At 44.0% G+C, this 23,480-nt stretch overlaps 1 protein-coding gene across 1 annotated transcript in view; it reads right to left on the minus strand.

Annotated features, from left to right (window-relative positions):
* efl1 (elongation factor like GTPase 1) overlaps positions 1–23,480 on the minus strand; it is an 89,989-nt gene that overhangs the window by 58,004 nt on the left and 8,505 nt on the right. Inside the window, exons 12-15 of the mRNA XM_071400863.1 lie at positions 21,176–21,275; positions 2,689–2,846; positions 2,338–2,513; positions 1,698–1,836 (exon numbers count right to left, since the gene is read on the minus strand). Of these exons, the coding sequence (XP_071256964.1) occupies positions 1,698–1,836; positions 2,338–2,513; positions 2,689–2,846; positions 21,176–21,275 (573 nt within the window). The remainder of the gene's footprint in view (positions 1–1,697; positions 1,837–2,337; positions 2,514–2,688; positions 2,847–21,175; positions 21,276–23,480) is intronic.

The following is a 23,480-nucleotide window of genomic DNA, read 5'->3' on the forward strand; positions in this document are numbered from 1 at the left end:
TGGACTTTTTTGTTGATATTCTGTCTCTCACTGTTCAAATAAACCTACCATTAAAATTACAGACTGATAATTTCTTTGTCAGTGGGCAAACGTACAAAATCAGCAGGGGATCAAATACTTTTTTCCCTCACTGTACATGATGAACTGGATGTGTAGCCTGATGTTGACAGGACAACTACATGATGAACTGGATGTGTAGCCTGATGTTGACAGGACAACTACATGATGAACTGGATGTGTAGCCTGGTGTTGACAGGACAACTACATGATGAACTGGATGTGTAGCCTGGTGTTGACAGGACAACTACATGATGAACTGGATGTGTAGCCTGGTGTTGACAGGACAACTACATGATGAACTGGATGTGTAGCCTGGTGTTGACAGGTCAACTACATGATGATCTGGATGTGTAGCCTGATGTTGACAGGACAACTACATGATGAACTGGATGTGTAGCCTGGTGTTGACAGGACAACTACATGATGAACTGGATGTGTAGCCTGGTGTTGACAGGACAACTACATGATAAATCATCTTCTCCACGATATGGGCATTAGACAGCTGCTGTACAGTCAATATGGCTAATGCACGTCTATCTCATAATGTACTAATGGTATAGGGAAGGCAAAAGGTTTCCCTTTCAGTAATTGAATGTAGACATCTGCAAAGTGATCACGTGTGTGTGTACACACACACACACACACACACACACACACACACACACACACACACACACACACACACACACACACACACACACACACACACACACACACACACACACACACACACACACACACACACACACACACACACACACACACACACACAGTTCTGTTTGGTGAAAAACTGAGGGATGGGCCTGGAGAAATGTAACCACTCAAATCAAATTCATAGACAGAACTAAGGATGCAAGGACCGACCATCCATAGTATTAAAATGATAGTTTCAACCATGTTGAGGCTGTACAGTGTTTACATTCACATTGTTTACAAACATTGGAGTAAAAGAAGCTTATATTTTGGGTTCTGATTGGGTACGACATGATCATGAGGCATTTACAAGTTATATTCTTCAAGAATCAATGTATCATTAAATTATACGTTTAAAAAATGAAGGATTCTAGCTTTAAAGGTCCAATGCAGCCGTTTTTAATCTCAAATTATTTCTGGGTAACAATTAAGTACCTGACTGTGATTGTTTTCAATAAAAATAAAAAATAAAAAAATAGCTTCTTAGCAAAGTGTAATTTCTCAAGCAAGAATTTTGCTAGGACTGTCTGGGTGTGGTATGAGTGGGGAGGGGGAAACTGAACATTTGCTGTTATTGGCAGAGAGGTTTGGAACTCTCTTTCTTATTGGTCTATTAACTAATTTATTGCATGGTGATGTCACCAAGGAAGGCCAAAAATCCCTCCCACCCAAAACAGGCTGAAATCTTTTCAAACAGCGCGTACACTAATACATTACCATCTTTTTCACAATATTATTCTAACCTCAGTGTGGAAATATATATATAAAAACACAGGAAAGTCACGTCTGACTGCACTGGGCCTTTCAAAGAACTCTGAAAGATGTAACTTTCACCTTTATTCGTGCAGTAAAAAGAACATTGGATAACAAGTTAATATCCTATTATGCATGAACCTTTCAAAAGACCATTCACTTCAAGTAGGTGTAGGTGTTTGAGTACCTACCCAGTACGTTCCCTGATGGCACCTCTTCTAGTTCCTCCAGCTCTCTGCCCATCAGCAGGTAGAGGCTGTCCATGGTGCAGCAGGCCAGGTGAGGGACGGGAGGGAGACAGGCACTCACACTAGTACTGCCCTCTGGGAGCTGACAGACAGACAGAGAGAGAGAACATTAGATCTCTAGAGCATCAGAGCCAATCATCCAGTACATTGGTTGTGTGATATTGGATTCTAAAAGCAACTGTTAGTTAGTAGTACTGCTACTGAAGCCAGGAGGGACGAGGTAACAATAATACAACGACTTGTCTGTCTCAAATGGCACCCTATTCCCTAGAGTACACTACTGTTGCCCAGGCCACAGAGGAACACAGCCCTCATCATAGAAGTCAATGTTATCTTTAACCTTGGAATACACATCTTGAGATGGAAACAAACACGCAGAACATTTATGATTGTTGCTCTTTGAACAAACAGCATTTGGGTTCATCTTCAGAACAGTTATTGTTTTGTCTGGTGAATATTGCAAATTGAGCAGAAAATGTGTTTTGTGCCTCTGCAGAGTGTGTGTACGTGTGTGTGTGTGTGTCCACATGCCTGTGTGTGTGTGTGTGTGTGTGTGCCTGCCTGTAAGTGTGTACATCCTTACCATGCGCAGGCCTTGAGCAGGGTCGTACTTGGGCCCCATCACAAACACCTTCTGTCCTCTGCGGACCACCCCGCTGTAGACTCTAGCGAAGGCTACGAACGTCTCCTTCCCCTCCTCCTCCTCTGGTTTAGCCTTCAGAGGCAGGCCCTGCATCTGGCCTGAGACACCCTCACTACCTGCATGTCAGGGAAGACAATGGAGACATACACTGGTATCAGTGGTATCACCATGAACATATTGGTTATTGGAACTGGCCAGAGCTTCCAAACCACTAGGGGAAAAAGCAGCCAGGGGTTGGGGTTTTAGCAAGGTAAGAGTGGGTGGGTGTGTGTGTATGTGAGAGACACTTGCCTATGGTGTTGTCTCCACCAGGAGTGGTTGCCGGTGTTGTACTTCCTGATTGGGCATTTCCCTCCCCACTTTCCGCCTGCTGAATGGCTGCCAGTCTCTCAGTGTGTCTCTGTCTGGCCAGCTCCCTGCGCTGGGCCATCTCCTCCTGGGTCAACGGCCTGTGTGCACACACACACACACACACACACACACACACACACACACACACACACACACACACACATACCTGTTCAGTAGGTAGAAAATGTTTTGAAAATATTCCATTGCAAAACGTTTTGCTATTGTTTGCCCTACTGAACACTGTCCATTGTTTGGGCCAATGAATAGACATGATATTAGACATGACACATCAAAACAGAAATGTAACAACCCACTAAACCAAGTCTTTATAGCAGGGTAACACAGCCTAGCAACTAGCACCGCTCTGTTTTATTTGATTCATCCTTTATTTAACCAGAGACGTCACACTGAAACTCTAAATCTCTTTTTCCAAGTGCGCCCTGGCCAAGAATCCATCATACAGTGCATTCAGAAAGTATTAAGACCCCTTGACTTTTTCCACATTTTGTTATGTTACAGCCTTACTCTAAAATTGATTAAATTATCCCCCACCCCCCTCATCAAATCTACACACAATACCCCATCATGATAAAGCGAAAAAAGGTTTTTACAAATATTTGCAAATGTTTTAAAAATAAAAAACAGAAATACCTTACTTACATAAGTATTCAGATCCTTTGCAATGAGACTCGAATTTGAGCTCAGGTGCATCCTGTTTCCACTGATCATCCTAGAGATGTTTCTACAACTTGGAGTCCACCTGTGGTAAATTCAATTGATTGGACATGATTTGGAAAGGCACACACCTGTCTATATAAGTTCCCACAGTTGACAGTGCATGTCAGAGCAAAAACCAGGACATGAGGTCGAAGGAATTGTCTGTAGAGCTCCGAGACAGGATTGTGTCGAGGCACAGAACTGGGGAAGGGTACCCAAACATTTTTTACAGCACTGAAAGTCTCCAAGAACACAGTGGCCTCAATCATTCTTAAATAGAAGAAGTTTGGAATCACCAAGACTTCCCAGAGCTGGCCGCCTTGCTAAACTGAGCAATCGGGAGAGAAGGGCTTTGGTCAGGGAGGTGACCAAGAACCCGATGGTCACCCTGACAGTGCTCCAGAGTTCCTCTGTGGCGATGGAAAAACCTTCCAGAAGGACAACCATCTCTGCAGCACTCCACCATCCTTTATGGTACAGTGGCCAGACGGAAGCCATTCCTCAGTAAAAGACACATGACAGCACGACTCTCAGACCATGACAAACAAGATTCTCTGTTCCAAGACTGAACAAGATTCTCTGAAACCAAGACTGAACTCTTTGGCCTAAATGCCAAGCATCACGTCTGGAGGAAACATGGCACCATCCCTACGGTGAAGCATGGTGGTGGCAGCATAATGCTGTGGGGATGTTTTTCAGGGGCAGGGACTGGGAGACTAGTCAGGATCGAGGGAAAGATGAATAGAGCAAAGTACAGAGAGTAGTACAGAAAATAGTAAAAATAAAGAAAACCCTTGAATGAGTAGGTGTCCACATTTTTGACTGGTACTGTATGTGTGTGTACACGGTGTGTCCAGACAGCGTGTGAATGGTGTGTCCAGACAGCGTGTGAATGGTGTGTCCAGACAGCGTGTGAATGGTGTGTCCAGACAGCGTGTGAATGGTGTGTCCAGACAGCGTGTGAATGGTGTGTCCAGACAGCGTGTGAATGGTGTGTCCAGACAGCGTGTGAATGGTGTGTCCAGACAGCGTGTGAATGCTGTGTCCAGACAGCGTGTGAATGGTGTGTCCAGACAGCGTGTGAATGGTGTGTCCAGACAGCGTGTGAATGGTGTGTCCAGCAGTAGTTATATGGGACCAGGGCTCTGGTCAAAAGTAGTGCACTAGGCAATCGGGTGCCATTTGGGATGCAGCATGGAGTCAAGAGGTCAGGTTTGTACCTCATCCTACCAAGTCCTGTCATCGCATGATGGTTATTTGTGCTGCCAACTTCCCTCACTGAGAAACTATGTTCTAATTACCTACCGGCGATGGAAAATATGCAAAGGTTCAATTTGACCAATTACGACAACATAGGTGGTGTCTCTGGGCCAAGCTGGAAAAACGGAATAACAATTACTCAAAAATTGCTCTGGTCACCACAAACTCAAGGCACGTGGGTGTGTCGTTTGAAATGGCACACTGCAGAGTCATTGCGGTGAGTGGTGTGTGTGTGTGTGTGTGTGTGTGTGTAAATATGTGTGTGTGTGTGTGTGAGAGAGAGCTTCAAAGTGACTACATTGATACAGCTGGAAGCCATGATTGACAGTAGTGGCCATCCACACAAGCTCAGCTCCCTGACGACCGACCGCTTAAACTATCCCATAATTTAGGTTCCTCCCCAAATGGCACCCTGTTCCCTATATAGTGCACTACTTTTGACCAGGGCCCACAGGGAATAGGGTGCCATTTGGGACATAAACAAACAATAAAACAAGCTCTGCTCATTTACAAAGACTATAGGGGGGTGGGCAGGTTGATTACGTTTTGTATAAATTAGACAGAAACGGGCCTAAACGAATACAGGCTTGCCATGAAGACTGCAACATGGGAGAAATGGAACAATGTTTTGTACTGAAGGACTACTTGTGGAATGCTGCTTGGTGTGACTCCTGCAATTTGTCACCCCACACACACACTCTTCCGAACAACACACATACCTGCGTGCACTGCACACATGCTCATGCAAACACACACGCTCATCCCCCTCTTATTCCATTTCACCCGAGATTCACTTATTTGCTCGACGTTCAACAATTCCAACCCGTTGCATTCATAAGCGTACTGCGTAGCTACATTCTTTAACAAAGCGACCACAGCAGAGCTGCCGTGTTTTTCTTGATGAGGTCAAATCAGTCGCTCATGGGCAATAATGGGAAAGCCATGCGTTGTGGTCTCTGGCCTCCGTTGCAGTGGTTATAAAGTAATGGCTTCGCAAGCTTCTCAACGTTAAAGTAGGATTCTCTCAAAACCACAAGCCTTTTAAGTGTGTTATAAGCTGGTTGTGTGCGTGTGTGTGTGATATATATATCTGTTTTAAATATGTGGAAAATGAGACGATATTGATACTAAAGCTGTTCGTGAAACAGTCTTCATCAGCATCATACCATGCTGAGGATTTTGGTTCCAGTCTTTCCATTTTAGTCGTAGTGCATAAAAATGTCACGAGAGCACAATGGGTATTTGCTTTGACGTCAGCCCTTCATCCATACTGGAACGCTTTGGGTGGTTGGTTGAAGTCTGACTTTGCTTCTTAGTCTTTGCTGCACGTGCTATTGTGTTGCTGAGATCAAACAATGTTGGGTCACATTTGTTCGAGAATTCTCACTTGATAAACTTAGAATTCTGCTTTCGTCACACTTGCAAGATTCTACAGGACATGAAAACAGAACACATTGGTTTCACTCTTTTGTACACTGGTTCATGTGTTAACTCAACAGTCTTGTTGTTCCATGATGAAACTCTTTCCAAGTTCTGTTCTAGATGTTTTGCTATCTCTTATAAATAATTAAACATACAGAACAATGAGTTTACAGGATGACTGCTGCTTTAATAAAAAGAAACAGAACATCTAGGTTCCTCATACTGTTAATGAGAGAGGATGTTTTAGTGTGTGTATTCTGCATGCTAGTGTGTGTATTCTGCCCAGCAACTGCCCAGAGCCATTAATAAAACCCACTGACATCACCAGCCAATCAGACATGAGGACATTTAAAACACCAGGTCAAGACTGTTTGTGGAGAGAGAGACACAGACAGATGGAGAGAGAGTCAGAAACGAAGGGGCGAGAGAGGGAGAGAGAAAGAACGGGGTGAGGTAGAAACAGAGGTTGCCCTCTCACTCCTACGAGCAATCTCAGAACTACTACTGAGACCTAAATTGATGGTGGGTGCCATGGTAACAAAGCATAACCATAGCTGTGGAGGCATGTAGGAGTGTCAGCCAGGAACCCTCTGAAGCTGATTCAGAAAGAGAAACACAGAGAGACAGAGAGACCACTGTGACTATGTACAGTGAACATAGCCTTGCTACTGAGAAAGGCCGCCGTAGGCAGACCTGTCTCTCAAGAAGACAGGCTATGCGCACACTGCCCATAAAACGAGGTGGAAACTGAGTTGCACTTCCTAACCTCCTGCCAAATGTATAACCATATTAGAGAGACATATTTCCCTCAGATTACAGACCCACAAAGAATTAAAAAACAAATCGAATTTTGATAAACTCCCATTTCTATTGGGTGAAATACCAGCGTGCCATCACAGCAGCAAGGTTTGTGACCTGTTGCCACAAGAAAAGGGCAACCAGTGAAGAACAAACACCATTGTAAACACAACCCATATTTATGTTTATTCATGTTCCCTTTTGTACTATTTTCACATCGTTACAACACTGTAGATAGACATATGACATATGTCTTTTGTGAGTGTACATTTTATATTGTTTATTTCACTTTTGTTTATTATCTATTTCATATGCTTTGGCAATGTTAACATATGTTTCCCATGCCAATAAAGCCCCTTAAGTTGAACCGAGAAGGGAAATAGACACATACTGTCGTATCTAAAACAGCCAAAAGGAAATTGTTTGAAGTGTCTGCATTGAAGGCTATTCATGTAAAACACAAACATGTACCATCTGCAACAGACTACTCATAAACATATAATATACCTGATATTTGTACTGTACACTATACAACAGACCAAACACCCCCAGTCAAAAGTAGATCACTATATACAGTACCAGTTAAAAGTTTAGGCACACCTACTCATTCCAAAAAAACAGGCTGTGTAAGGGCTTGTTGACCAAGAAGAGTGCTGCATCAGATGACCTGTCCTCCACAATCACCCGACCTCAACCCAATTGAGATGGGATGAGTTGGACCGCAGAGTGAAGGAAAAGCAGCCAACGAGTGATCAGTATATGTGGGAACTCTTTCAAGACTGTTGGAAAAGCATTCCAGGTGAAGCTGGTTGACAGAATGCCAAGAGTGTGTAAAGCTGTCATCAAGGCAAAGGGGGGCTACTTTGAAGAATCTAAAAAATATAATATATTATGATTTGTTTAACTGTTTTTTGTTTACTACATGATTGCATGTGTTATTTCATAGTTTTGATGACTTCACTATTATTCTACAATGTAGAAACTAGTACAAATGAAGAAAAACCCTTGAATAAGTAAGTGTGTCCAAACTTTTGACTGGTACTGTATGTAGGGAATAGGTGCCATTTGGGACACAGATGATAGTAGAGGCCATTGAATAAGGTATGTTTTCCTTTGCAGAGAAGGCAGATCTTAGCCCATAGGATACTGGTCAAAAGCAGTGCACTATATACGGAATAAGTTGCTATTTAGAAGACATGCAGAAAGATTGTAAGCAGTTAAGATGGCAAAGCAGTCGGCTTAGTAAACGGAACATGATTATGCATAGTTTTACTTATGTAGCATGTACACAAAGATCTAGGTCAGGCTGGCTCAATGGAGCTGAACTCAACTGTTCCAATATGAACGGTCTAGGATGAAGTTTCCCCTAGATGCCAATCTATGGTCAGTTTCCCACACTAATGGTTAAGGTTAGGAAAGGAAGAGGGGAAGCTGATCCTAGATCTGTCCCAAATGTGTGTCAAGAGAAACAAGACACAGATGCTGTGGTATTTGTAGTTCTTAACATTAGGGACCAGGAGTTTTCCTGATCAGGTTACAACTCCGGGCCTGTATTTATCAAGTGTCTCAGAGTAGGACTGCTAAACTAGGATCAGAGATACGCCTGAAGTGATATGCACAGCTTCAATGACCCATGCTAGCCCCCAGGTGGCCACAGATATGCCTGAGGTGATACAGTATGGATTTAAATAATAATAATAATAATAATCAGATAAGAGGTATGTAGTTTCAATGGTCCTACTAGTCCATGGGTGGCCAATGATATGTCTGGGCTGACACGGTATGGATCTGATGAGAGAAAATCTGTGGTATGTACAGTAATTGTCCACAACTAGTCCATGGGTGGCCTGGGATCTGCCAGCAGCGTGTGTGTGCTTCTGCAGCAGGTGGCAGCCATCAGGGGAAGGAAGGGGTCCTGGCTGGATCATTAGGCTGATGGTGGCCAGGCCTTTTCTACTGTAGCATACTGTGTGTGGGATGGCATGTTTCCTCTTCACTAACATCCTTCACTCTCCCCCTTTCTATCTCTCGCTGAACTAATACAGGCTAGTTAGGTCTCCCTCTCCCTCCCTCCTCTCAGTGTAATGGTAGAATCAGCCATTACAGGTTGGCACTGTGACAGAGGAGAGGAGGAAGTGAGTGAGTGAGTGAGTGAGTGAGTGAGTGAGTGAGTGAGTGAGTGAGTGAGTGAGTGAGTGAGTGAGTGAGTGAGTGAGTGTGAGAAAAAGAGAGCAACCTGTGGGGGTTAAGTGAATGGAAAGAGCAAAAATATCCTCCGTATACAATGTAAAACACCAAATAATGCATGCAGAGCAGAATTAGGCCGATACCCGCTAATTATCAAAATTTAGAAAAGAGCCATTAAATTCTACAAACACCTAAAAGGAAGCGATTCCCAAACCTTCCATAATAAAGATATCACCTACAGGGAGATGAACCTGGAGAAGAGTCCCCTAAGCAAGCTGGTCCTGGGGCTCTGTTCACAAACAGACCCCACAGAGCCCCAGGACAGCAACACAACTAGACATAACCAAATCATGAGAAATAAACAGATAATTACTTGACACATTGGAAAGAATTAACAAAAAAAACAGCAAACTAGAATGCTATTTGACCCTAAACAGAGAGTACACAGTGGCAGAATACCTGACCACTGTGACCGACCCAAACTTAAAGAATGCTATGTACAGACTCAGTGAGCATAGCCCTGCTATTGAGAAAGGCCTTCGTAGGCAGACCTGGCTCTCTAGAGAAGACAGGCTATGTGCACACTGCACCACAAAATGAGGTGGAAACTGAGCTGCACTTCCTAACCTCCTGCAAAATGTTTGACAATATTAGAGACACATATTTCCCTCAGATTACACAGGTCCACAAAGAATTTGAAAACCAACTCGATTTTGAGTCACAAGAAAATGGCAACCAGTGAAGAACAAACACCATTGTAAATACAACCCATATTTATGTTTATTTATTTTCCCTTTTGTACTTTAACCATTTGCACATTGTTACAACACTGTATATATACACATAATATGACATTTGAAATGTCTTTATACTTTTGGAACATCTGTGAGTGTAATGTTTACTGTTCATTTGTTATTGTTTATTACACTTTTGTATATTATCTACTTCACTTGCTTTGGCAATGTTAACATGTTTCCCATGGCAATAAAGCCCCTTGAATTGAGAGGAGAGATGAGGTCTGCCTGCCAAGGGGGTTTCTTTCTACTCGACAGACCTGAGGCACAGAGACACTGAGGATCATACCAGGTCAGATAGAGAACAGGGAGTAATACTGACAGGATCATACCAGGTCAGATAGAGAACAGGGAGTAATACTGACAGGGTCATACCAGGTCAGATAGAGGACAGGGAGTAATACTGACAGGGTCATACCAGGTCAGATAGAGAACAGGGAGTAATACTGACAGGATCATACCAGGTCAGATAGAGAACAGGGAGTAATACTGACAGGATCATACCAGGTCAGATAGAGAACAGGGAGTAATACTGACAGGATCATACCAGGTCAGATAGAGAACAGGGAGTAATACTGACAGGATCATACCAGGTCAGATAGAGGACAGGGAGTAATACTGACAGGATCATACCAGGTCAGATAGAGAACAGGGAGTAATACTGACAGGATCATACCAGGTCAGATAGAGAACAGGGAGTAATACTGACAGGATCATACCAGGTCAGATAGAGAACAGGGAGTAATACCGACAGGGTCATACCAGGTCAGATAGAGGACAGGGAGTAATACCGACAGGATCATACCAGGTCAGATAGAGAACAGGGAGTAATACTGACAGGATCATACCAGGTCAGATAGAGAACAGGGAGTAATACTGACAGGATCATACCAGGTCAGATAGAGAACAGGGAGTAATACTGACAGGATCATACCAGGTCAGATAGAGAACAGGGAGTAATACTGACAGGATCATACCAGGTCAGATAGAGAACAGGGAGTAATACTGACAGGATCATACCAGGTCAGATAGAGAACAGGGAGTAATACTGACAGGATCATACCAGGTCAGATAGAGAACAGGGAGTAATACTGACAGGATCATACCAGGTCAGATAGAGAACAGGGAGTAATACCGACAGGATCATACCAGGTCAGATAGAGAACAGGGAGTAATACTGACAGGATCATACCAGGTCAGATAGAGAACAGGGAGTAATACTGACAGGATCATACCAGGTCAGATAGAGAACAGGGAGTAATACCGACAGGATCATACCAGGTCAGATAGAGAACAGGGAGTAATACTGACAGGATCATACCAGGTCAGATAGAGAACAGGGAGTAATACTGACAGGATCATACCAGGTCAGATAGAGAACAGGGAGTAATACTGACAGGATCATACCAGGTCAGATAGAGAACAGGGAGTAATACTGACAGGGTCATACCAGGTCAGATAGAGAACAGGGAGTAATACCGACAGGATCATACCAGGTCAGATAGAGAACAGGGAGTAATACTGACAGGATCATACCAGGTCAGATAGAGAACAGGGAGTAATACCGACAGGATCATACCAGGTCAGATAGAGAACAGGGAGTAATACTGACAGGGTCATACCAGGTCAGATAGAGAACAGGGAGTAATACTGACAGGATCATACCAGGTCAGATAGAGAACAGGGAGTAATACCGACAGGATCATACCAGGTCAGATAGAGAACAGGGAGTAATACTGACAGGATCATACCAGGTCAGATAGAGAACAGGGAGTAATACTGACAGGGTCATACCAGGTCAGATAGAGAACAGGGAGTAATACTGACAGGATCATACCAGGTCAGATAGAGAACAGGGAGTAATACCGACAGGATCATACCAGGTCAGATAGAGAACAGGGAGTAATACTGACAGGATCATACCAGGTCAGATAGAGAACAGGGAGTAATACCGACAGGATCATACCAGGTCAGATAGAGGACAGGGAGTAATACCGACAGGATCATACCAGGTCAGATAGAGAACAGGGAGTAATACTGACAGGGTCATACCAGGTCAGATAGAGAACAGGGAGTAATACTGACAGGATCATACCAGGTCAGATAGAGAACAGGGAGTAATACCTACAGGATCATACCAGGTCAGATAGAGAACAGGGAGTAATACTGACAGGATCATACCAGGTCAGATAGAGAACAGGGAGTAATACTGACAGGATCATACCAGGTCAGATAGAGAACAGGGAGTAATACTGACAGGATCATACCAGGTCAGATAGAGAACAGGGAGTAATACCGACAGGATCATACCAGGTCAGATAGAGAACAGGGAGTAATACTGACAGGATCATACTAGGTCAGATAGAGAACAGGGAGTAATACTGACAGGATCATACCAGGTCAGATAGAGAACAGGGAGTAATACTGACAGGATCATACCAGGTCAGATAGAGAACAGGGAGTAATACCGACAGGGTCATACTAGGTCAGATAGAGAACAGGGAGTAATACCGACAGGATCATACTAGGTCAGATAGAGAACAGGGAGTAATACCGACAGGATCATACTAGGTCAGATAGAGAACAGGGAGTAATACCGACAGGATCATACTAGGTCAGATAGAGAACAGGGAGTAATACTGACAGGATCATACCAGGTCAGATAGAGAACAGGGAGTAATACCGACAGGGTCATACCAGGTCAGATAGAGAACAGGGAGTAATACCGACAGGATCATACTAGGTCAGATAGAGAACAGGGAGTAATACCGACAGGATCATACTAGGTCAGATAGAGAACAGGGAGTAATACTGACAGGGTCATACCAGGTCAGATAGAGAACAGGGAGTAATACCGACAGGATCATACCAGGTCAGATAGAGAACAGGGAGTAATACTGACAGGATCATACCAGGTCAGATAGAGAACAGGGAGTAATACCGACAGGGTCATACCAGGTCAGATAGAGGACAGGGAGTAATACCGACAGGGTCATACCAGGTCAGATAGAGAACAGGGAGTAATACTGACAGGATCATACCAGGTCAGATAGAGGACAGGGAGTAATACTGACAGGATCATACCAGGTCAGATAGAGAACAGGGAGTAATACTGACAGGATCATACCAGGTCAGATAGAGAACAGGGAGTAATACTGACAGGATCATACCAGGTCAGATAGAGAACAGGGAGTAATACTGACAGGGTCATACTAGGTCAGATAGAGAACAGGGAGTAATACTGACAGGGTCATACTAGGTCAGATAGAGAACAGGGAGTAATACTGACAGGGTCATACCAGGTCAGATAGAGAACAGGGAGTAATACTGACAGGGTCATACTAGGTCAGATAGAGAACAGGGAGTAATACTGACAGGGTCATACCAGGTCAGATAGAGAACAGGGAGTAATACCGACAGGATCATACCAGGTCAGATAGAGAACAGGGAGTAATACCGACAGGGTCATACCAGGTCAGATAGAGGACAGGGAGTAATACCGACAGGGTCATACCAGGTCAGATAGAGAACAGGGAGTAATACTGACAGGATCATACCAGGTCAGATAGAGAACAGGGAGTAATACCGACAGGGTCATACCAGGTCAGATAGAGAACAGGGAGTAATACTGACAGGATCATACCAGGTCAGATAGAGAACAGGGAGTAATACTGACAGGATCATACCAGGTCAGATAGAGAACAGGGAGTAATACCGACAGGATCATACCAGGTCAGATAGAGAACAGGGAGTAATACTGACAGGATCATACCAGGTCAGATAGAGAACAGGGAGTAATACTGACAGGATCATACCAGGTCAGATAGAGAACAGGGAGTAATACTGACAGGATCATACCAGGTCAGATAGAGAACAGGGAGTAATACCGACAGGATCATACCAGGTCAGATAGAGAACAGGGAGTAATACTGACAGGGTCATACCAGGTCAGATAGAGAACAGGGAGTAATACCGACAGGGTCATACCAGGTCAGATAGAGAACAGGGAGTAATACTGACAGGATCATACCAGGTCAGATAGAGAACAGGGAGTAATACTGACAGGATCATACCAGGTCAGATAGAGAACAGGGAGTAATACCGACAGGATCATACCAGGTCAGATAGAGAACAGGGAGTAATACTGACAGGATCATACCAGGTCAGATAGAGAACAGGGAGTAATACTGACAGGGTCATACCAGGTCAGATAGAGGACAGGGAGTAATACTGACAGGGTCATACCAGGTCAGATAGAGAACAGGGAGTAATACTGACAGGATCATACCAGGTCAGATAGAGAACAGGGAGTAATACTGACAGGATCATACCAGGTCAGATAGAGAACAGGGAGTAATACCGACAGGATCATACCAGGTCAGATAGAGGACAGGGAGTAATACTGACAGGGTCATACCAGGTCAGATAGAGAACAGGGAGTAATACCGACAGGGTCATACCAGGTCAGATAGAGAACAGGGAGTAATACTGACAGGATCATACCAGGTCAGATAGAGAACAGGGAGTAATACTGACAGGATCATACCAGGTCAGATAGAGAACAGGGAGTAATACCGACAGGGTCATACCAGGTCAGATAGAGAACAGGGAGTAATACTGACAGGGTCATACCAGGTCAGATAGAGAACAGGGAGTAATACTGACAGGATCATACCAGGTCAGATAGAGAACAGGGAGTAATACTGACAGGATCATACCAGGTCAGATAGAGAACAGGGAGTAATACCGACAGGATCATACCAGGTCAGATAGAGAACAGGGAGTAATACCGACAGGATCATACCAGGTCAGATAGAGAACAGGGAGTAATACCGACAGGATCATACCAGGTCAGATAGAGGACAGGGAGTAATACCGACAGACAGAGGGGGGGGGGGGGGGTGTTTATGTATGTGTGGATGTGTCAAATCAAATGTTATTTATCACATGCCGAATACAACTACTGTAGACTTTAGAGTGAAATGCTTACCAGCGATGCAGTGTGTGTGTTAGTGATGCACGGGTCAGCTGTTTTTTCACCCGCACCTATTAATAACCCATCCACAACCGACCCTAACCCACAAATATAGAAAATGCGCTGTACAGGCAGAGATGGCAGAGCTATTTTTTTGACAGGCCTTTTAGATAGGCTTATGTTCCTGCTTATAATATCCAACATTTTGGTAGGCTACTTGTCCGTCAACTTATAATTAGATACATGCAGCTTCTCTTCTGTCATTACTTGTTGCCCTAGAATTAAGCAGTAAGGCATGAGTGGGTGTGGTATATGGCCAATATACCACGGCTAAGGGCTGTTCTTAAGCACAATGCATTGCGGAGTGCCTTAAAACAGCCCTTAGCCGTGGTATACTGGCCATATACCACAAACCCCCAAGGTGCCTTATTGCTATTATAAAGTGGTTACCAATGTAATTAGAGCAGTAAAAATACATGTTTTGTCATACGGTCTGATATACCATGGCTGTTAGTCAATCAGCATTCACAATAACCAATTGTGCTATTATGTGGGTTTGTACATACAACTTATTTTGTACATAATGTTTCTGCAACCGTATCTTACGGCAGAAAAGAGCTTCTGGATATCAGGACAGTGATCACTCACCTCGGATTAGACAAAGATTTTTTCAACAACAAGCAAGACTCACATGATATTCTCCAAACACCCGGCAGGGCCGACATCTCAGTTATTCGCAAGAGGAAGCGACGCAGGTACAGAGGACGAAGAGCCGGATGCCTCGTCAGGACCCGCGGAAGGCGAGTAGTTACCGTAAATATTACTCGCCAACGTGCAATCATTGGACAATAAACTAGACAAGGTACGATCACGAATATCCTACCAACGGGACATCAAAAACTGTAATATCTTATGTTTCACGGAATCGTGGCTGAATGACGACATGGAAATTCAGCTAGCGGGATATATGCTGCACCGGCAGGGAAGTCTCTAGATTTTGCTCGTCTGAAGTAGAGTATATTGTGATAAATTCCAGGCCACACTACTTGCCTAGAGAGTTCTCAGCTATACTTTCGTGGCTGTTTATTTACCACCACAGACAGATGCGGCACTAAGACTGCACTCAGTCAGCTGTATAAGGAAATAAGCAAACAGGAAACCACTCACCCAGAGGCGGCGCTCCTAGTGGCCAGAGACTTTAATGCAGGGAAACTTAAATCAGTTCTACCAAATCTCTATCAACATGCTAAATGTGCAACCAGAGGGGAAAAAAGTATAGATCACCTGTACTCCACACACAGAGACGCGTACAAAGCTCTCCCTCCACTTGGTAAATCCGACCACAACTCTATCCTCCTGATTCCTGCTTACAAGCAAAAATTAAAGCAGGAAACACCAGTGACTCAGTCTATAAAAAAGTGGTCAGATGAAGCAGATGCTAAACTACAGGACTGTTTTGCTATCACAGACTGGAACATGTTCCGGGATTCTTCCGATGACATTGAGGAATACACCACATCAGTCACTGGCTTTATCAATAAGTGCATCGTGGACGTCGTCCCCACAGTTACTGTACGTACATACCCCAACCAGAAGCCATGGATTACAGGCAACATTCTCACTGAGCTAAAGGGTAGAGCTGCCACTTTCAAGGTGTGGGTCTCTAACCCAGAAGCTTATAAGAAATCCCGCTATGCCCTGCGACGAACCATCAAACAGGCAAAGCGTCAATACAGGGCTAAGATTGAATCTTACTACACCGGCTCCGACGCTCGTCGGATGTGGTACATCACTGGGGCAAAGCTGCCTGCCATCCAGGACCTCTACACCAGGCGGTGTCAGAGAAAGGCCCTAAAAATTGTCAAAGACCCCAGCCACCCCAGTCATAGACTGTTCTCTCTACTACCGCATGGCAAGCGGTACTGGAGTGCCAAGTCTAGGACAAAAAAGCTTCAACAGTTTTTACCCCCAAGCCATAAGACTCCTGAACAGGTAATCAAATGGTTACCCGGACTATGTGCCCCCCCCAACCCCTCTTTTACGCTGCTGCTACTCTGTTTATCATATATGCATAGTCACTTTAACTATACATTCATGTACATACTACCTCAATTGGCCCGACCAACCAGTGCTCCCGCACATTGGCTAACCGGGCTATCTGCATTGTGTCCCACCACCTGCCAACCCCTCTTTTTACGCTACTGCTACTCTCTGTTCATCATATATGCATAGTCACTTTAACCATACCTACACGTACATACTACCTCAATAAGCCTGACTAACTGGTGTCTGTATATAGCCTTACTACTGTTATTTTCAAATGTCTTTTTACTGTTGTTTTATTTCTTTACTTACCTACACACACACGCACCTTTTTTTCCCCGCACTATTGGTTAGAGCCTGTAAGTAAGCATTTCACTGTAAGGTCTACTACACCTGTTGTTTACGGCGCACGTGACAAATAAACTTTGATTTGATAAAAAAAATGGAAAGATTTTCAGTGCAAAATCTCCAAATGACGTCAGTTTGACCGGTTTTAAGGGAATTAAAAGCTGTGAAAACTACCCAACTTGTTTATGATAGGATTTCAGTTCGGCTTGGATGCATATTTTATGTGGTTGAAATACTATCAGCTTTTATGATGCTGATAAAGATAGCACCTTTACATACGGTCCCTAACCGCACATTCATTCTCTCAAGAATGCTTAAAGAAATAAAGAAATATTTCTCCACTCCTGTTCCCGAGTCAAAATGTACATTTGGTAAATTATTTTACTGCAAGAAATACTTCATTTCGGTAGGAGTACATAATTAGGCTACAGACCTACAGTCAGTGTACAGATTTCAGGCTACTATCCCATTAAACCATCTATCTGAACAGTAGCTGACAGTAGTGCTTTATTTTAGGTTGGTTGGGTTTCGGTTAGACTATAAAAAAATAATCATGATTTCGGTTTCAATATTTTTGCATTGTGAAATTATGACATTACAATGATTTTAGAGCTTTGTAACAGAAATTGCAAAACTAAAAATAGTGACCATTCAATTGCCAAAACATAGAAAATATCCCATTGTCTCTGTCAGGTCCTCATTGGGTAGACCAGTGGTTCACAACCAGGGACACTACTGTAGGATCCCTCGGGGTACATGGCCTATCCACAGGGCGTACTTGAGTAGACTCATGAGACCATAGGTCTACAGGTAAAATGCACATGAGGGGGTACTTCAGGGGTACTCCTGGCAGAGAGAAATTCAGTTGGTGGTAGACTAACCCGAAAAAGATTGGGAAACACTGGGTAGATATCAATAGAAACATTTAAAATTACTATGAAATGAAACATTTCAGTTGTGTATACTACTTCATTTGTATTTTATTGTATTATTTTCCATTCCTTTAAGTCATGATCTCATCTCTGCTCAGGCAGTAGCAGTCAGCCAGCCAGACCATCTAACGTTATCTCTGTTCTCCCCATACTCTCTTAAGTCATCCTATTTAGCTAGCCTGCTTAAATATGCTGTAGAGCTGTCTAAAAAAATCCTTTCACTAGTTCTTCAAAGTAGATAAGTTATACTTTCACAAACGGTCTCTGTCCCTCTCATCGTTGTGTAGATTCCTCTCTCATGCAGTCTTTGTGTATCTAACCTAACGAAGCAGGCATGTCTCCGCCCTAACAAAGGCGGGAAGGCAGGAGAAAAGCTTCAGTCCAAAATAAGCCCGGAAAGGAATGGGGCTTATTTTGGACAGATTTTGGCAAGAGTGAAACCTCTCGCGTCACCTCTTCCGCTCTGATCAGTCTCTTTCGGAGGCAGAAAAAAACAAACAATGGATTATGGTCATTGTAGTTAATTACGACATTTCTGCACTGAACTAGGTTGAATATTTGCTTAATGAAAACTACAACTTCCTTCAGCCCAGCGTCCCACATAGTTATTGACTTGATTTCTCTCCTGAATTATTTGATTTCTCTCTAGAGAAACGTTGCGTTGGGCTCAAAAATAACTAAACTATATGAAATTCAAGTAATTGAACCGATGTCGGTCAATTTGTTGTTTATGCCTAATAACAGAGGTAGAAAAACGAATTGTCAGTTAATCGCTCAGCACTAGGATCACTGCCATCATCCTCCTTTACATCATCCCCAAATCTTTACCAAACTTTAGGCTAATGTTCTTCTATGGTACTTTTTGCCTCAGTGGATCGACGTTAACTTTTTCTGCCCAGGTTCCCAAAAGCATTTGGCCACTGGCGTATATTTGGTCAGCGTACAGTTACGCCCTAAAACTTAGGCTATGCACTAACACCAGATTTTTTTAAATATCTACATTTCACAAGGATGTTTTATGTGAGCGAACGAGCCCTGGTCAAAAGTAGGGCGCTATGTAGGGAATAGGGTGTCATTTGGTATGCCACCAAAGCCATTTGTACAGTCACCATCCCATTATAACATGACTATTATCCAAGTGTATTGTTGAGGGGGGTGCTGTAATAGCTTTCAATAGAGGACACACTGTAATAGCTTTCTGGAGAAGACTACACTAATTCTACATCCCAAATGGCACCCTATTCAGCGCACTACTTTTAACCAGGGCCCATAGCGCTCTGGTCAAAGTAGAGCACTATGAAGGGAATACGGTGGCATTTGGGATGTAGCCACACTCTCTTCCTGGAGCCGCACAGCACAGGAGCACTTTGCATCCTGGTCATTAAGCCTAGCAGACGCTATTATGGAAACGCACACAATAAGTGCATTCAGCAGAGGAAGGTGAAACGACCACGTAACACGATCATCTTAAGTGGAACCTTCAAAATGATGTGTTAGAAGTCGCCATAGTACTACAATGTTATCACAAGACAGACAATTGTTTCCAAAATGATGTGTTAGAAGTCGCCATAGTACTACAATGTTATCACAAGTCAGACAATTGTTTCCAAAATGATGTGTTAGAAGTCGTCATAGTACTACAATGTTATCACAAGTCAGACAATTGTTTCCAAAATGATGTGTTAGAAGTCGCCACAGTACTACAATGTTATCACAAGTCAGACAATTGTTTCCAAAATGTGACATAATATGTCATTCCTACAACTATCCATATCTACAACCAGTCCAGGGTTCAAATACTTCAATCATCTCTCCCAATACTTGGAGCATTTGTTTCAGTCTGCCTGGAGTGCCAGATGGATTTGCAGTTTTGGGACTTTTCTATTGGTTTATTAAGCCAGGCAAGCTTATAACCCATCCTGCCAATACATTTTCCTCAACACGTGCTTCACAGGCCACGGCCATTAAAATAACACTGGGGAGCTGCGAAAATCTGCTTCTGAGGAGCAAATGTGGTGCTGGGGTGGCTCTACTGTAGTGCAGCATCCCTGTGTTGTATTTTAATGATATCAGTAGAATAGCTGTAACGTAACAAAATGTGGAAAAAGTCAAGGAGGTTTGAATACTTTCCAAATGCACTCTGTGTATGTGTCATTCAAGGATTTTGTTAATTTGTACTATTTCCTACATTGTAGAATAATACTGAAGACATCAAAACTATGAAAGAAAATGCACATTTGTGGCCTGCTGGAGGTCATTTTGCAGGGCTCTGGCAGTGCTCCTCCTGCTCAAAGGCGAAGGTAGCGGTCCTGCTGCTGGGTTGTTACCCTCCTACGGCCTCCTCCACGTCTCCTGATGTACTGGCCTGTCTCCTGGTAGCGCCTCCATGCTCTGGACACTACGCTGACAGACACAGCAAACCTTCTTGCCACAGCTCGCATTGATGTGCCATCCTGGATGAGCTGCACTACCTGAGCCACTTGTGTGGGTTGTAGACTCCGTCTCATGCTACCACTAGAGTGAGAGCACCGCCAGCATTCAAAAGTGACCAAAACATCAGCCAGGAAGCATAGGAACTGAGAAGTGGTCTGTGGTCACCACCTGCAGAATCACTCCTTTATTGGGGGTGTCTTGCTAATTGCCTATAATTTCCACCTTTTGTCTATTCCATTTGCACAACAGCATGTGAAATTTATTGTCAATCAGTGTTGCTTCCTAAGTGGACAGTTTGATTTCACAGAAGTGTGATTAACTTGGAGTTACATTGTGTTGTTTAAGTGTTCCCTTTATTTTTTTGAGCAGTGTATATATATATATATATACATAGATACATACATACATCATGAAACCCATAGACAAGAGTGCCATCTAGTGTCATTCCTACAGTCACACTCACTTTCTGTACCTCTGCATGTCTAGGGTCTGACCAAACACACCAAACACACACTTACCTCTGTTTGTTCTGAGGCAGGGCCTTGGCGTCCACCATAAACATCTTGGACACAAACACAATGACAGGGGCTGTGTCATCACTGGAACACTGCATGAAGGCTGGGGACACACAGGACAAGGTTACTGAGCATATAGTTAGAATTCAATAAGAGAACCAAGTACCACAGTATACAGAAATCACAGCATATGCTCTGTGTAAAATATAGGATTTAACAGTTTGACTAAATAATATTCCATTCTTGCTTAAATGTGCCTTTAAAACGAAGAAAGTCTGTGTTCTCAACAGAGATACTGTATTACTCCTTACCCACCCAGATACTATAGAGGTTGTCATGAACATGTTCAAACATTGCCTCTCGTTTTAGCCCAAGCTCTAAAGGCACCTAGGACATGTTCAGTAGTGCACACCGTAACAAAAACACGTGTTTCTTATTGGACTTATTTAGGTAGAACTCTACCCATTTTGGACCATTTAGCTTCTGTTTGTTTCCAAGTGAAGACACCAAACAGCTTCCCTAGCAATTTATTGATATACACTGCTCAAAAAAATAAAGGGAACACTTAAACAACACAATGTAACTCCAAGTCAATCACACTTCTGTGAAATCAAACTGTACAATTAGGAAGCAACACTGATTGACAATAAATTTCACATGCTGTTGTGCAAATGGAATAGACAAAAGGTGGAAAGTATAGGCAATTAGCAAGACACCCCCAAAAAAGGAGTGATTCTGCAGGTGGTGACCACAGACAACTTCTCAGTTCCTATGCTTCCTGGCTGATGTTTTGGTCACTTTTGAATGCTGGCGGTGCTCTCACTCTACTGGTAGCATGAGACGGAGTCTACAACCCACACAAGTGGCTCAGGTAGTGCAGTTCATCCAGGATGGCACATCAATGCGAGTTGTGGCAAAAAGGTTTGCTGTGTCTGTCAGCGTAGTGTCCAGAGCATGGAGGCGCTACCATTCCTATGCTTCCTGGCTGATGTTTTGGTCACTTTTGAATGCTGGCGGTGCTCTCACTCTACTGGTAGCATGAGACGGAGTCTACAACCCACACAAGTGGCTCAGGTAGTGCAGTTCATCCAGGATGGCACATCAATGCGAGTTGTGGCAAAAAGGTTTGCTGTGTCTGTCAGCGTAGTGTCCAGAGCATGGAGGCGCTACCAGGAGACAGGCCAGTACATCAGGAGACGTGGAGGAGGCCGTAGGAGGGCAACAACCCAGCAGCAGGACCGCTACCTCCGCCTTTGTGCCAGGAGGTGCACTGCCAGAGCCCTGCAAAATGACCTCCAGCAGGCCACAAATGTGCATGTGTCTGCTCAAACGGTCAGAAACAGACTCCATGAGGGTGGTATGAGGGCCCGACGTCCACAGGTGGGGGTTGTGCTTACAGCCCAGCACCATGCAGGACGTTTGGCATTTGCCAGAGAACACCAAGATTGGCAAATTCGCCACTGGCGCCCTGTGCTCTTCACAGATGAAAGCAGGTTCACACTGAGCACATGAGCACATGTGACAGAGTCTGGAGACGCCGTGGAGAACGTTCTGCTGCCTGCAACATTCTTCAGCATGACCGGTTTGGCGGTGGGTCAGTCATGGTGTGGGGTGGCATTGCTTTGTGGGGCCGCACAGCCCTCCATGTGCTCGCCAGAGGTAGCCTGACTGCCATTAGGTACCGAGATGAGATCCTCAGACCCCTTGTGAGACCATATGCTGACACATGCACATTTGTGGCCTGCTGGAGGTCATTTTGCAGGGCTCTGGCAGTGCACCTCCTGGCACAAAGGCGGAGGTAGCGGTCCTGCTGCTGGGTTGTTGCCCTCCTACGGCCTCCTCCACGTCTCTTGATGTACTGGCCTGTCTCCTGGTAGCGCCTCCATGCTCTGGACACTACGCTGACAGACACAGCAAACCTTCTTGCCACAGCTAGCATTGATGTGCCATCCTGGATGAGCTGCACTACCTGAGCCACTTGTCTGGGTTGTAGACTCCGTCTCTTGCTACCACTAGAGTGAGAGCACCGCCAGCATTCAAAAGTGACCAAAACATCAGCCAGGAAGCATAGGAACTGAGAAGTGGTCTGTGGTCACCACCTGCAGAATCACTCCTTTTTGGGGGGTGTCTTGCTAATTGCCTATAATTTCCACCTTTTGTCTATTCCATTTGCACAACAGCATGTGACATTTATTGTCAATCAGTGTTGCTTCCTAAGTGGACAGTTTGATTTCATAGAAGTGTGATTGACTTGGAGTTACATTGTGTTGTTTAAGTGTTCCCTTTATTTTTTTGAGCAGTGTATGAA

This window comes from Salvelinus alpinus, chromosome 5 (genome assembly GCF_045679555.1).
Source record: "Salvelinus alpinus chromosome 5, SLU_Salpinus.1, whole genome shotgun sequence".
In the NCBI taxonomy this organism is placed as follows: domain Eukaryota; kingdom Metazoa; phylum Chordata; class Actinopteri; order Salmoniformes; family Salmonidae; genus Salvelinus; species Salvelinus alpinus.